This window comes from Oncorhynchus clarkii, chromosome 1, assembly GCF_045791955.1.
Source record: "Oncorhynchus clarkii lewisi isolate Uvic-CL-2024 chromosome 1, UVic_Ocla_1.0, whole genome shotgun sequence".
Classification (NCBI taxonomy): domain Eukaryota; kingdom Metazoa; phylum Chordata; class Actinopteri; order Salmoniformes; family Salmonidae; genus Oncorhynchus; species Oncorhynchus clarkii.
Genome location: NC_092147.1, coordinates 87,318,485 through 87,331,902, shown reverse-complemented (window position 1 = coordinate 87,331,902; position 13,418 = coordinate 87,318,485). Strand labels below are relative to the sequence as shown.

At 44.3% G+C, this 13,418-nt stretch overlaps 1 protein-coding gene across 3 annotated transcripts in view; it reads left to right on the top strand.

Annotated features, from left to right (window-relative positions):
* Positions 1–13,418, top strand: part of LOC139413633 (ABC transporter G family member 20-like) — a 66,407-nt gene that overhangs the window by 41,079 nt on the left and 11,910 nt on the right. For all 3 annotated transcript variants that reach the window (XM_071161254.1, XM_071161245.1, XM_071161263.1), the window contains exons 11-16: positions 6,273–6,373; positions 9,056–9,126; positions 11,114–11,163; positions 11,757–11,813; positions 12,273–12,343; positions 12,884–12,972. In XM_071161254.1, the coding sequence (XP_071017355.1) occupies positions 6,273–6,373; positions 9,056–9,126; positions 11,114–11,163; positions 11,757–11,813; positions 12,273–12,343; positions 12,884–12,972 (439 nt within the window). The remainder of the gene's footprint in view (positions 1–6,272; positions 6,374–9,055; positions 9,127–11,113; positions 11,164–11,756; positions 11,814–12,272; positions 12,344–12,883; positions 12,973–13,418) is intronic.

The window sequence follows — 13,418 nt, the reverse complement described above, 5'->3', positions numbered from 1 at the left end:
TAGTCCACTAGATGGAGGAATAGGGTGTAACACTGTCCTGCTGGTCAGACTTAGTCCACTAGATGGAGGAATAGGGTGTAACACTGTCCTCCGTGTCAGACTTAGTCCACTAGATGGAGGAATAGGGTGTAACACTGTCCTCCTGGTCAGAAGTAGTCCACTAGATGGAGGAATAGGGTGTAACACTGTCCTCCTGGTCAGACTTAGTCCACTAGATGGAGGAATAAATCAAATCAAATCAAATCAAATTTTATTTGTCACATACACATGGTTAGCAGATGTTAATGCGAGTGTAGCGAAATGCTTGTGCTTCTAGTTCCGACAATGCAGTAATAACAAGTAATCTAACTAACAATTCCAAAACTACTGTCTTGTACACAGTGTAAGGGGATAAAGAATATGTACATAAGGATATATGAATGAGTGATGGTACAGAGCAGCATAGGCAAGATACAGTAGATGGTATCGGGTACAGTATGTACAAATGAGATGAGTATGTAAACAAAGTGGCATAGTTAAAGTGGCTAGTGATACATGTATTACATAAGGATACCGTCGATGATATAGAGTACAGTATATACGTATGCGTATGAGATGAATAATGTAGGGTAAGTAACATTTATATAAGGTAGCATTGTTTAAAGTGGCTAGTGATATATTTACATCATTTCCCATCAATTCCCATTATTAAAGTGGCTGGAGTTGAGTCAGTGTCAGTGTGTTGGCAGCAGCCACTCAGTGTTAGTGGTGGCTGTTTAACAGTCTGATGGCCTTGAGATAGAAGCTGTTTTTCAGTCTCTCGGTCCCAGCTTTGATGCACCTGTACTGACCTCGCCTTCTGGATGATAGCGGGGTGAACAGGCAGTGGCTCGGGTGGTTGATGTCCTTGATGATCTTTATGGCCTTCCTGTGACATCGGGTGGTGTAGGTGTCCTGGAGGGCAGGTAGTTTGCCCCCGGTGATGCGTTGTGCAGACCTCACTACCCTCTGGAGAGCCTTACGGTTGAGGGCGGTGCAGTTGCCATACCAGGCGGTGATACAGCCCGCCAGGATGCTCTCGATTGTGCATCTGTAGAAGTTTGTGAGTGCTTTTGGTGACAAGCCGAATTTCTTCAGCCTCCTGAGGTTGAAGAGGCGCTGCTGCGCCTTCTTCACGATGCTGTCTGTGTGAGTGGACCAATTCAGTTTGTCTGTGATGTGTATGCCGAGGAACTTAAAACTTGCTACCCTCTCCACTACTGTTCCATCGATGTGGATAGGGGGGTGTTCCCTCTGCTGTTTCCTGAAGTCCACAATCATCTCCTTAGTTTTGTTGACGTTGAGTGTGAGGTTGTTTTCCTGACACCACACTCCGAGGGCCCTCACCTCCTCCCTGTAGGCCGTCTCATCGTTGTTGGTAATCAAGCCTACCACTGTTGTGTCGTCCGCAAACTTGATGATTGAGTTGGAGGCGTGCGTGGCCACGCAGTCGTGGGTGAACAGGGAGTACAGGAGAGGGCTCAGAACGCAACCTTGTGGGGCCCCAGTGTTGAGGATCAGCGGGGAGGAGATGTTGTTGCCTACCCTCACCACCTGGGGGCGGCCCGTCAGGAAGTCCAGTACCCAGTTGCACAGGGCGGGGTCGAGACCCAGGGTCTCGAGCTTGATGACGAGCTTGGAGGGTACTATGGTGTTGAATGCCGAGCTGTAGTCGATGAACAGCATTCTCACATAGGTATTCCTCTTGTCCAGATGGGTTAGGGCAGTGTGCAGTGTGGTTGAGATTGCATCGTCTGTGGACCTATTTGGGCGGTAAGCAAATTGGAGTGGGTCTAGGGTGTCAGGTAGGGTGGAGGTGATATGGTCCTTGACTAGTCTCTCAAAGCACTTCATGATGACGGATGTGAGTGCTACGGGGCGGTAGTCATTTAGCTCAGTTACCTTAGCTTTCTTGGGAACAGGAACAATAGTGGCCCTCTTGAAGCATGTGGGAACAGCAGACTGGTATAGGGATTGATTGAATATGTCCGTAAACACACCGGCCAGCTGGTCTGCGCATGCTCTGAGGGCGCGGCTGGGGATGCCATCTGGGCCTGCAGCCTTGCGAGGGTTAACACGTTTAAATGTCTTACTCACCTCGGCTGCAGTGAAGGAGAGACCGCATGTTTTCGTTGCAGGCCGTGTCAGTGGCACTGTATTGTCCTCAAAGCGGGCAAAAAAGTTATTTAGTCTGCCTGGGAGCAAGACATCCTGGTCCGTGACTGGGCTGGGTTTCTTCCTGTAGTCCGTGATTGACTGTAGACCCTGCCACATGCCTCTTGTGTCTGAGCCGTTGAATTGAGATTCTACTTTGTCTCTGTACTGGCGCTTAGCTTGTTTGATAGCCTTGCGGAGGGAATAGCTGCACTGTTTGTATTCGGTCATGTTACCAGACACCTTGCCCTGATTAAAAGCAGTGGTTCGCGCTTTCAGTTTCACACGAATGCTGCCATCAATCCACGGTTTCTGGTTAGGGAATGTTTTAATCGTTGCTATGGGAACGACATCTTCAACGCACGTTCTAATGAACTCGCACACCGAATCAGCGTATTCGTCAATGTTGTTATCTGACGCAATACGAAACATCTCCCAGTCCACGTGATGGAAGCAGTCTTGGAGTGTGGAGTCAGCTTGGTCGGACCAGCGTTGGACAGACCTCAGCGTGGGAGCCTCTTGTTTTAGTTTCTGTCTGTAGGCAGGGATCAACAAAATGGAGTCGTGGTCAGCTTTTCCGAAAGGGGGGCGGGGCAGGGCCTTATATGCGTCGCGGAAGTTAGAGTAACAATGGTCCAAGGTCTTTCCTCCCCTGGTTGCGCAATCGATATGCTGATAAAATTTGGGGAGTCTTGTTTTCAGATTAGCCTTGTTAAAATCCCCAGCTACAATGAATGCAGCCTCCGGATAAATTGTTTCCAGTTTGCAGAGAGTTAAATAAAGTTCGTTCAGAGCCATCGATGTGTCTGCTTGGGGGGGGATATATACGGCTGTGATTATAATCGAAGAGAATTCTCTTGGTAGATAATGCGGTCTACATTTGATTGTGAGGAATTCTAAATCAGGTGAACAGAAGGATTTGAGTTCCTGTATGTTTCTTTCATCGCACCATGTCACGTTAGTCATAAGGCATACGCCCCCGCCCCTCTTTTTACCAGAAAGATGTTTTTTCCTGTCTGCGCGATGCGTGGAGAAACCTGTTGGCTGCACCGCTTCGGATTGCGTCTCTCCAGTAAGCCACGTTTCCGTGAAGCAAAGAACGTTACAGTCTCTGATGTCCCTCTGGAATGCTACCCTTGCTCGGATTTCATCAACCTTGTTGTCAAGAGACTGGACATTGGCAAGAAGAATGCTAGGGAGTGGTGCGCGCTGTGCCCGTCTCCGGAGTCTGACCAGAAGACCGCCTCGTTTCCCTCTCTTTCGGAGTCGTTTTTTTGGGTCGCTGCATAGGATCCACTCCGTTGTCCTGTTTGTAAGGCAGAACACAGGATCCGCGTCGCGAAAAACATATTCTTGGTCGTACTGATGGTGAGTTGATGCTGATCTTATATTCAGTAGTTCTTCTCGACTGTATGTAATGAAACCTAAGATGACCTGGGGTACTAATGTAAGAAATAACACGTAAAAAAACAAAAAACTGCATAGTTTCCTAGGAACGCGAAGCGAGGCGGCCATCTCTGTCGGCGCCGGAAGTGTTATAGGGTGTAACACTGTCCTCCTGGTCAGAAGTAGTCCACTAGATGGAGAAATAGGGTGTAACACTGTCCTCCTGGTCAGACTTAGTCCACTAGATGGAGGAATAGGGTGTAACACTGTCCTCCTGGTCAGACTTAGTCCACTAGATGGAGGAATAGGGTGTAACCCTGTCCTGCTGGTCAGACTTAGTCCACTAGATGGAGGAATAGGGTGTAACACTGTCCTCCTGGTCAGACTTAGTCCACTAGATGGAGGAATAGGGTGTAACACTGTCCTCCTGGTCAGAAGTAGTCCACTAGATGGAGGAATAGGGTGTAACACTGTCCTGCTGGTCAGACTTAGTCCACTAGATGGAGGAATAGGGTGTAACACTGTCCTCCTGGTCAGACTTAGTCCACTAGATGGAGGAATAGGGTGTAACACTGTCCTCCTGGTCAGACTTAGTCCACTAGATGGAGGAATAGGGTGTAACACTGTCCTGCTGGTCAGACTTAGTCCACTAGATGGAGGAATAGGGTGTAACACTGTCCTGCTGGTCAGACTTAGTCCACTAGATGGAGGAATAGGGTGTAACACTGTCCTCCTGGTCAGACTTAGTCCACTAGATGGAGGAATAGGGTGTAACACTGTCCTCCTGGTCAGAAGTAGTCCACTAGATGGAGGAATAGGGTGTAACACTGTCCTCCTGGTCAGACTTAGTCCACTAGATGGAGGAATAGGGTGTAACACTGTCCTCCTGGTCAGACTTAGTCCACTAGATGGAGGAATAGGGTGTAACACTGTCCTGCTGGTCAGACTTAGTCCACTAGATGGAGGAATAGGGTGTAACACTGTCCTGCTGGTCAGACTTAGTCCACTAGATGGAGGAATAGGGTGTAACACTGTCCTCCTGGTCAGACTTAGTCCACTAGATGGAGGAATAGGGTGTAACACTGTCCTCCTGGTCAGAAGTAGTCCACTAGATGGAGGAATAGGGTGTAACACTGTCCTCCTGGTCAGACTTAGTCCACTAGGTGGAGGAATAGGGTGTAACACTGTCCTGCTGGTCAGACTTAGTCCACTAGATGGAGGAATAGGGTGTAACACTGTCCTGCTGGTCAGACTTAGTCCACTAGATGGAGGAATAGGGTGTAACACTGTCCTCCTGGTCAGACTTAGTCCACTAGATGGAGGAATAGGGTGTAACACTGTCCTGCTGGTCAGACTTAGTCCACTAGATGGAGGAATAGGGTGTAACACTGTCCTCCGTGTCAGACTTAGTCCACTAGATGGAGGAATAGGGTGTAACACTGTCCTCCTGGTCAGAAGTAGTCCACTAGATGGAGGAATAGGGTGTAACACTGTCCTCCTGGTCAGACTTAGTCCACTAGATGGAGGAATAGGGTGTAACACTGTCCTCCTGGTCAGAAGTAGTCCACTAGATGGAGAAATAGGGTGTAACACTGTCCTCCTGGTCAGACTTAGTCCACTAGATGGAGGAATAGGGTGTAACACTGTCCTCCTGGTCAGACTTAGTCCACTAGATGGAGGAATAGGGTGTAACCCTGTCCTGCTGGTCAGACTTAGTCCACTAGATGGAGGAATAGGGTGTAACACTGTCCTCCTGGTCAGACTTAGTCCACTAGATGGAGGAATAGGGTGTAACACTGTCCTGCTGGTCAGACTTAGTCCACTAGATGGAGGAATAGGGTGTAACACTGTCCTCCTGGTCAGACTTAGTTCACTAGATGGAGGAATAGGGTGTAACACTGTCCTCCTGGTCAGAAGTAGTCCACTAGATGGAGGAATAGGGTGTAACACTGTCCTCCTGGTCAGACTTAGTCCACTAGATGTAGGAATAGGGTGTAACACTGTCCTCCTGGTCAGACTTAGTCCACTAGATGGAGGAATAGGGTGTAACACTGTCCTCCTGGTCAGACTTAGTCCACTAGATGGAGGAATAGGGTGTAACACTGTCCTCCTGGTCAGACTTAGTCCACTAGATGGAGAAATAGGGTGTAACCCTGTCCTCCTGGTCAGACTTAGTCCACTAGATGGAGGAATAGGGTGTAACCCTGTCCTGCTGGTCAGACTTAGTCCACTAGATGGAGGAATAGGGTGTAACACTGTCCTCCTGGTCAGACTTAGTCATCTAGATGGAGGAATAGGGTGTAACACTGTCCTGCTGGTCAGACTTAGTCCACTAGATGGAGGAATAGGGTGTAACACTGTCCTCCTGGTCAGACTTAGTCCACTAGATGGAGGAATAGGGTGTAACACTGTCCTCCTGGTCAGACTTAGTCCACTAGATGGAGGAATAGGGTGTAACACTGTCCTCCTGGTCAGACTTAGTCCACTAGATGGAGGAATAGGGTGTAACACTGTCCTCCTGGTCAGACTTAGTCCACTAGATGGAGGAATAGGGTGTAACACTGTCCTCCTGGTCAGACTTAGTCCACTAGATGGAGGAATAGGGTGTAACACTGTCCTCCTGGTCAGACTTAGTCCACTAGATGGAGGAATAGGGTATAATTTAAGACCTAGCTATAGTCACTGATGGTGTCCCCTGTCCCTCCCTGCCCTAGGTGAACCTGTCCCATGCTGAGGCTTTTTCAGGGGCCTATAATGGAGAGTACTGGGCCGTCATCGGGTTTGGAAAGAATTTTACCAGCTACCTGACCAAGAGGTGAGACCTACCTCTGGACTTGTCTCTAGTCTAGTCTCATCTTCTTCTCCTTGTTCTTCTGTTCTCCTCTCTTCTCTTCTCTTCTGTTCTCCTGTCTTCCCTTCTGCTCTCCTCTCTTCTCTTCTCTTCTGTTCTCCTGTCTTCTCTTCTGTTCTCCTCTCTTCTCTTCTGTTCTCCTGTCTTCTCTTCTGTTCTCCTCTCTTCTCTTCTCTTCTGTTCTCCTGTATTCTCTTCTGTTCTCCTCTCTTCTCTTCTGTTCTCCTGTCTTCTCTTCTGTTCTCTTCTCTTCTGTTCTCCTCTCTTCTGTTCTCTTCTCTTCTCTTCTGTTCTCCTGTCTTCTCTTCTGCTCTCTTCTCTTCTCTTCTGTTCTCCTCTCTTCTCTTCTCTTCTGTTCTCCTCTCTTCTCTTCTCTTCTGTTCTCCTCTCTTCTCCTCTGTTCTCCTCTCTTCTCTTCTGTTCTCTTCTCTTCTGTTCTCTTCTCTTCTGTTCTCCTGTCTTCTCTTCTGTTCTCCTCTCTTCTCTTCTGTTCTCCTCTCTTCTCTTCTGTTCTCTTCTCTTCTGTTCTCTTCTGTTCTCCTCTCTTCTCTTCTCTTCTGTTCTCCTGTATTCTCTTCTGTTCTCCTGTCTTCTCTTCTGTTCTCTTCTCCCATTCACTCTAAAACACTGTCAATAACCAGGTTTCCTTCCACAGTCAAACCGTATACATTTTGAATTGTTTAATCATGACAGTTGTGATGGAAACAGTTAGCAGACAGATCATTTGTTCATTCGACATGGTGGGACCTTTTTGTGTCTGTAAAATGCACAAATATTGATATAATAACCATCATATCGAAGTCAACTTGAAGTCACGCGATGACATGTTGAGGTGTCCTCCCACTACGACTCAGGAAACCATACAGTTTATTAGACTACAGATGAAATAAGTTATGATGAACTTCACAGGGTGGTGAAAGAGCACGGTGATGAGCTTGATGCTCCTTTCCAATCAATATCCAGGGTCTTATTCTGGTGACATGAAGCTTAATTTGCCGTTTGACAAATAAAAATATTCTTGCTCCTATCCATAATAATCTCATTATGTAGACGAAAATGTATTAAATAAAACAATTCCCTCATCAATCTACACATAATAACCCATAATGACAAAGCAAAAACAGGTTTTTAGAAATGTTTGCAAATGTATAATTAAAAAAAAAAAACGAATAGCGTATTTACATAAGTATTCAGATTCTTTGCTTTGAGACTCGAAATTGAGCTCAGGTGCATCCTGTTACCATTGATCATCCTTGATGTTTCTACAACTTGATTGGAGTCTACCTGTGGTAAATTCAATTGATTGGACATGATTTGGAAAGGCACGCACCTGTCTATATAAGGTCCCACAGTTGACAGTGCATGTCAGAGCAAAAACCAAGCCACGACACAGGATGGTGTCAAGGCACAGATCTGGGGAAGGGTACCAAAACATTTCTGCAGTATTGAAGTTCCCCAAGAACACAGTGGCCTCCATCATCCTTAAATGGAAGAAGTTTGGAATCACCAAGACTCCTCCTAGAGCTGGCCGCCTGGCCAAACTGAGCAATCGGGGGAGAAGGGTCTTGGTCAGGGAGGTAAGCAAGAACCTGATGGTCAGTCTGACAGAGCTCCAGAGTTCCTCTGTGGAGATGGGAGAACTTTCCAGATGGATAATCATCTCTGCATCACTCCCTCAATCAGGCCTTTATGGTAGAGTGGCCAGACGTAAGCCACTCCTCAGTAAAAGGCACACGACAGCCCGCTTGGAGTTTGCCAAAAGGCACCTAATGGATTCTCAGACCATGAGAAACAAGATTATCTGGTCTGATGAAACCAAGATTGAACTCTTAGGCCTGAATGCCAAGTGTCACATCTGGAAGAAACCTGGCGCCATCCCTACGGTGAAGCATGGTGGTGGCAGCATCATGCTGTGGGGATGTTTTAGCGGCAGGGACTAGGGACTGTGAGACTAGTCAGGAACGAGGGAAAGATGAACAGAGCAAAGTACAGAGAAATCCTTGATGAAAACCTGCTCTAGAGCGCTCAGGACATCAGACTGTGGCGACGGTTCACCTTCCAACAGAACAAAAATGTGTGTTTTAGCTTTGTCATTATGGGGTATTGTGGGGGGAAAACGATTTAATCCATTTTACAATAAGGCTGTAACGTAACAAAATGTGGAAAAAGGGAAGGGGTCTGAATACTTTCCCAATGCACTGTAATGTTGCCAAGCAATAAAGTACTCATGTCTGTTCTGTGGTGTGTGTTGTATTATACAGGATCCTCACTGTATCATGTTTGTTCTGTGGTGTGTGTTGTATTATACAGGATCCTTACTGTATCATGTCTGCTCTGTGGTGTGTGTTGTACTATACAGGATCCTTACTGTATCATGTTTGTTCTGTGGTGTGTGTTGTATTATACAGGATCCTCACTGTATCATGTCTCTGTGGTGTGTGTTGTATTATACAGGATCCTTACAGTATCATGTCTCTGCTCTGTGGTGTGTGTTGTATTATACAGGATCCTTACAGTATCATGTCTCTGTGGTGTGTGTTGTATTATACAGGATCCTTACTGTATCATGTCTCTGTGGTGTGTGTTGTATTATACAGGATCCTTACTGTATCATGTTTGTTCTGTGGTGTGTGTTGTATTATACAGGATGATCCAGCGGCAGGTCTCTAAGGAGGTGGTGGATGGAGGGTCGGTGCACGTCTGGTTGGACCTGACCAGTAAGCTTTCACTCCGCAGTCTGTTGGCATGTGACACAGTGTGAAAGAATTCACCCTCAGAGAGACTAGAGTAGAATTATAATACAATACAATACAATACAATACCATACAATACAATGGAATACAATACAATACAATACAATACAATATAATACAATACACTGGAATACAATACAATACAATACAATACAATACCATACAATACAATATAATACAATACACTGGAATACAATACAATACAATACAATACAATGGAATACAATACAATACAATATAATACAATACACTGGAATACAATACAATACAATACAATACAATACCATACAATACAATGGAATACAATACAATACAATGGAATACAATACAATACAATACAATACAATACACTGGAATACAATACAATACAATACAATACAATGGAATACAATACAATACAATACAATACAACACAATACAATACAATACCATACAATACAATACAATACAATACCATACAATACACTGGAATACAATACAATACAATACAATACAATGGAATACAATACAATACACTGGAATACAATACAATACAATACAATGGAATACAATACAATACAATACAATACAATACACTGGAATACAATACAATACAATACAATACAATGGAATACAATACAATACAATACAATACAATATAATACAATACACTGGAATACAATACAATACAATACACTGGAATACAATACAATACAATACAATACAATGGAATACAATACAATACAATACAATACAATACAATATAATACAATACACTGGAATACAATACAATACAATACAATGGAATACAATACAATACAATACAATACAATACAATACAATATAATACAATACACTGGAATACAATACAATACAATACAATACAATGGAATACAATACAATACAATACAATACAATGGAATACAATACAATACAATACAATACAATACAATACACTGGAATACAATACAATACAATACACTGGAATACAATACAATACAATACAATACAATACAATACAATACCATACAATACAATATAATACAATACACTGGAATACAATACAATACAATACAATACAATGGAATACAATACAATACAATACCATACAATACAATGGAATACAATACAATACAATGGAATACAATACAATACAATACAATACACTGGAATACAATACAATACAATACAATACAATGGAATACAATACAATACAATACAATACAACACAATACAATACAATACCATACAATACAATACAATACAATACCATACAATACACTGGAATACAATACAATACAATACAATACAATGGAATACAATACAATACACTGGAATACAATACAATACAATACAATGGAATACAATACAATACAATACAATACAATACAATACAATACAATACACTGGAATACAATACAATACAATACAATACAATACAATATAATACAATACACTGGAATACAATACAATATAATACAATACAATACAATACAATACAATATAATACAATACACTGGAATACAATACAATACAAAACAATACAATACAATACCATACAATACAATACAATACAATACAATACAATACCATACAATACAATACAATACACTGGAATACAATACACTGGAATACAATACCATACAATACAATACAATACAATACAATACAATACCATACAATACAATACAATACAATACAATACAATACAATACAATACAATACAATACAATACAATAGATACTTTGTCTGTGAAAATGACCACTAGGTGGTAGTGTAACTGTGTGGGTCTTCTGAATGATGGTTTATCTCCCAAATGATGGAGATTGGAAAAGGCATTTTAATGATGATTCATCTTGAGACGTTTTTTTTTATGTTTATTAAATTGATCAATGAAAAGTGTTTTTTCAAGCGATAATAGACTTGATAATGATGCCATTGTTTTCACCTCGTAGTGTGTTTTTGTCACCAGATCAACAGATCGCCATGATGCTTCAGAAGAAACTAGCCGATGCCTTTGAGGTAGAACCAGAGTTCCCTGTTGTTTCCTCCCTGCAGATCTACCTGCTCTTTCTTCAATGTGAACGGAGCCTTATTGGCGCCGTCTGGCTTTCAAAACCTTATACAGATGATATCTTTATCTAGTGTAATACACACTGACTGCATGGCAGCAGGGTCTTTCTCTCTTCTCCTCATCTGGACTGATCTAAAAACACCATGGATGAAAGCAACATGGCAAATCAATGCCTACTAGAAACGCTTTCAACCTGTCCAGTTCTTTTTTACATCAGTGCAGATTAATGAAATGTGATGAGGTGAGGAAGTCACTTGTTCAGACTGTTGAGATGCAGCCCAGCTGTTGAAGTCACTTGTTCAGACTGTTGAGATGCAGCCCAGCTGTTGAAGTCACTTGTTCAGACTGTTGAGATGCAGCCCAGCTATTGAAGTAGCTTGTTCAGACTGTTGAGATGCAGCCCAGCTATTGAAGTAGCTTGTTCAGACTGTTGAGGTGCAGCCCAGCTGTTGAAGTAGCTTGTTCAGACTGTTGAGATGCAGCCCAGCTGTTGATAAAGATACATCCAGTAGTGAAGTGAAACAGTCTGTTCCCTCCTCAGGACTTCGTCCAGTATAAGATGGGGAGCATGTCTTACCTGGTCTCTCTTCCTGTCAAGGTAGGACAACAACAACCCCTTAAAACACTCACTGCACCCTTAAAGGCACCCTATTCCCATAAGGCTCTGGTCAAAAGTAGTGCACTATGTAGGGAATAGGGTGCTATTTGGGGATCACACTCTGTTGATAGTATTTTGCCATCCCCACCCACTAGCCTTGATGCTAAACTAGCTTCCTTATGCTATAGCAACATGTTGTTGTCTTGCCAAGACCATTGATTCTGACGAGGGCCATTGATGGTTGAAACGTCATGATTTTAACTCAAATTAGATTAAGTATGTTCTTAAATGTGAGCGAGAGTCGCACCTATTCCTTCTGAAGGACTGTGATGTAGCCTGCCTTATTGAATGTATAATCTTGGTCCGTTCCACTGGTCCCTGATCAATACACAGATGCACAGTGTACTGGGAGGAAAATATTCAACTGACTATTTATCTTTGTCCCGTTTCTCTTTCCAGTTTGAGGAGCCCATCTATGGCAGCATGAACTCAGACTTCACCACGTTTGTGACGCCAGGAGCCGTTCTGAGGTAGAGATTCAGTCCACGTCTGAACCTAGTCAGCTTTACTGAGACGAAGCTGTAGTTCTCTCTTTATCCTCTCTTTTCCTGCTTTCCTTGTCTCTCCTATCTCCCCCTCCCTTCTCTCTCTCCCCCTCCCTTCTCTCTCTCTCCCCTCCCTTCTCTCTCTCCCCCCTCCCTTCTCTCTCTCCCCCTCCCTTCTCTCTCTCCCCCCTCCCTTCTCTCTCTCCCCCTCCCTTCGCTCTCTCCCCCTCCCTTCTCTCTCTCCCCCTCCCTTCTCTCCCCCCCCCCCCCTTCTCTCTCCACCTCCTCTCTCTCCTCCTCCCTTCTGCTCTCTCTCCCCCTCCTCCCTCTCACCCTTCTTTCTCTCTCTCACACTCCCTTCTCTCTCTCACCCTCCCTTCTCTCTCCCCCTCCCTCCTTCTCTCCCCCCCTCCCTCCTTCTCTCTCCCCTCATTCTCTCCCTTCCCTTCTTCCCTCTCTCCTGCACACCTTCTCTCTCCCCCCTCCCTTCTCCCTCATTCTCCCCTCCCTTCTCTCTTTACACAGCATCACGTTCTACCTGGCAGTGGGCTTGACGGCTCTGTCCTTCGTGATAGAGAGGAAGGAGGGACTAATGGACAGGTGCTGGGTTGCAGGTAAGAGGTTCATTAAGTGGATAACAGACTGTTGACGAGGGCCCAAGTGTCCCCAATGCCACCCTGTTATCTATATAGCGCACTGGACAAAACTAGTGCACTATATAGCCCCGGGGTATTCAACTCTTACCCTGCTGATTTTCTGTTCTACCTGATCATTAATATCACCCACCTGGTGTCCCAGGTCTAAACCAGTCCCTGGTTAGAGGGGAATCACCCACCTTGTGTCCCAGGTTTAAACCAGTCCCTGGTTAGAGGGGAATCACCCACCTTGTGTCCCAGGTTTAAACCAGTCCCTGGTTAGAGGGGAATCACCCACCTGGTGTCCCAGGTTTAAACCAGTCCCTGGTTAGAGGGGAATCACCCATCTGGTGTCCCAGGTCTAAATCAGTCCCTGATTAGAGGGGAATCACCCATCTGGTGTCCCAGGTCTAAATCAGTCCCTG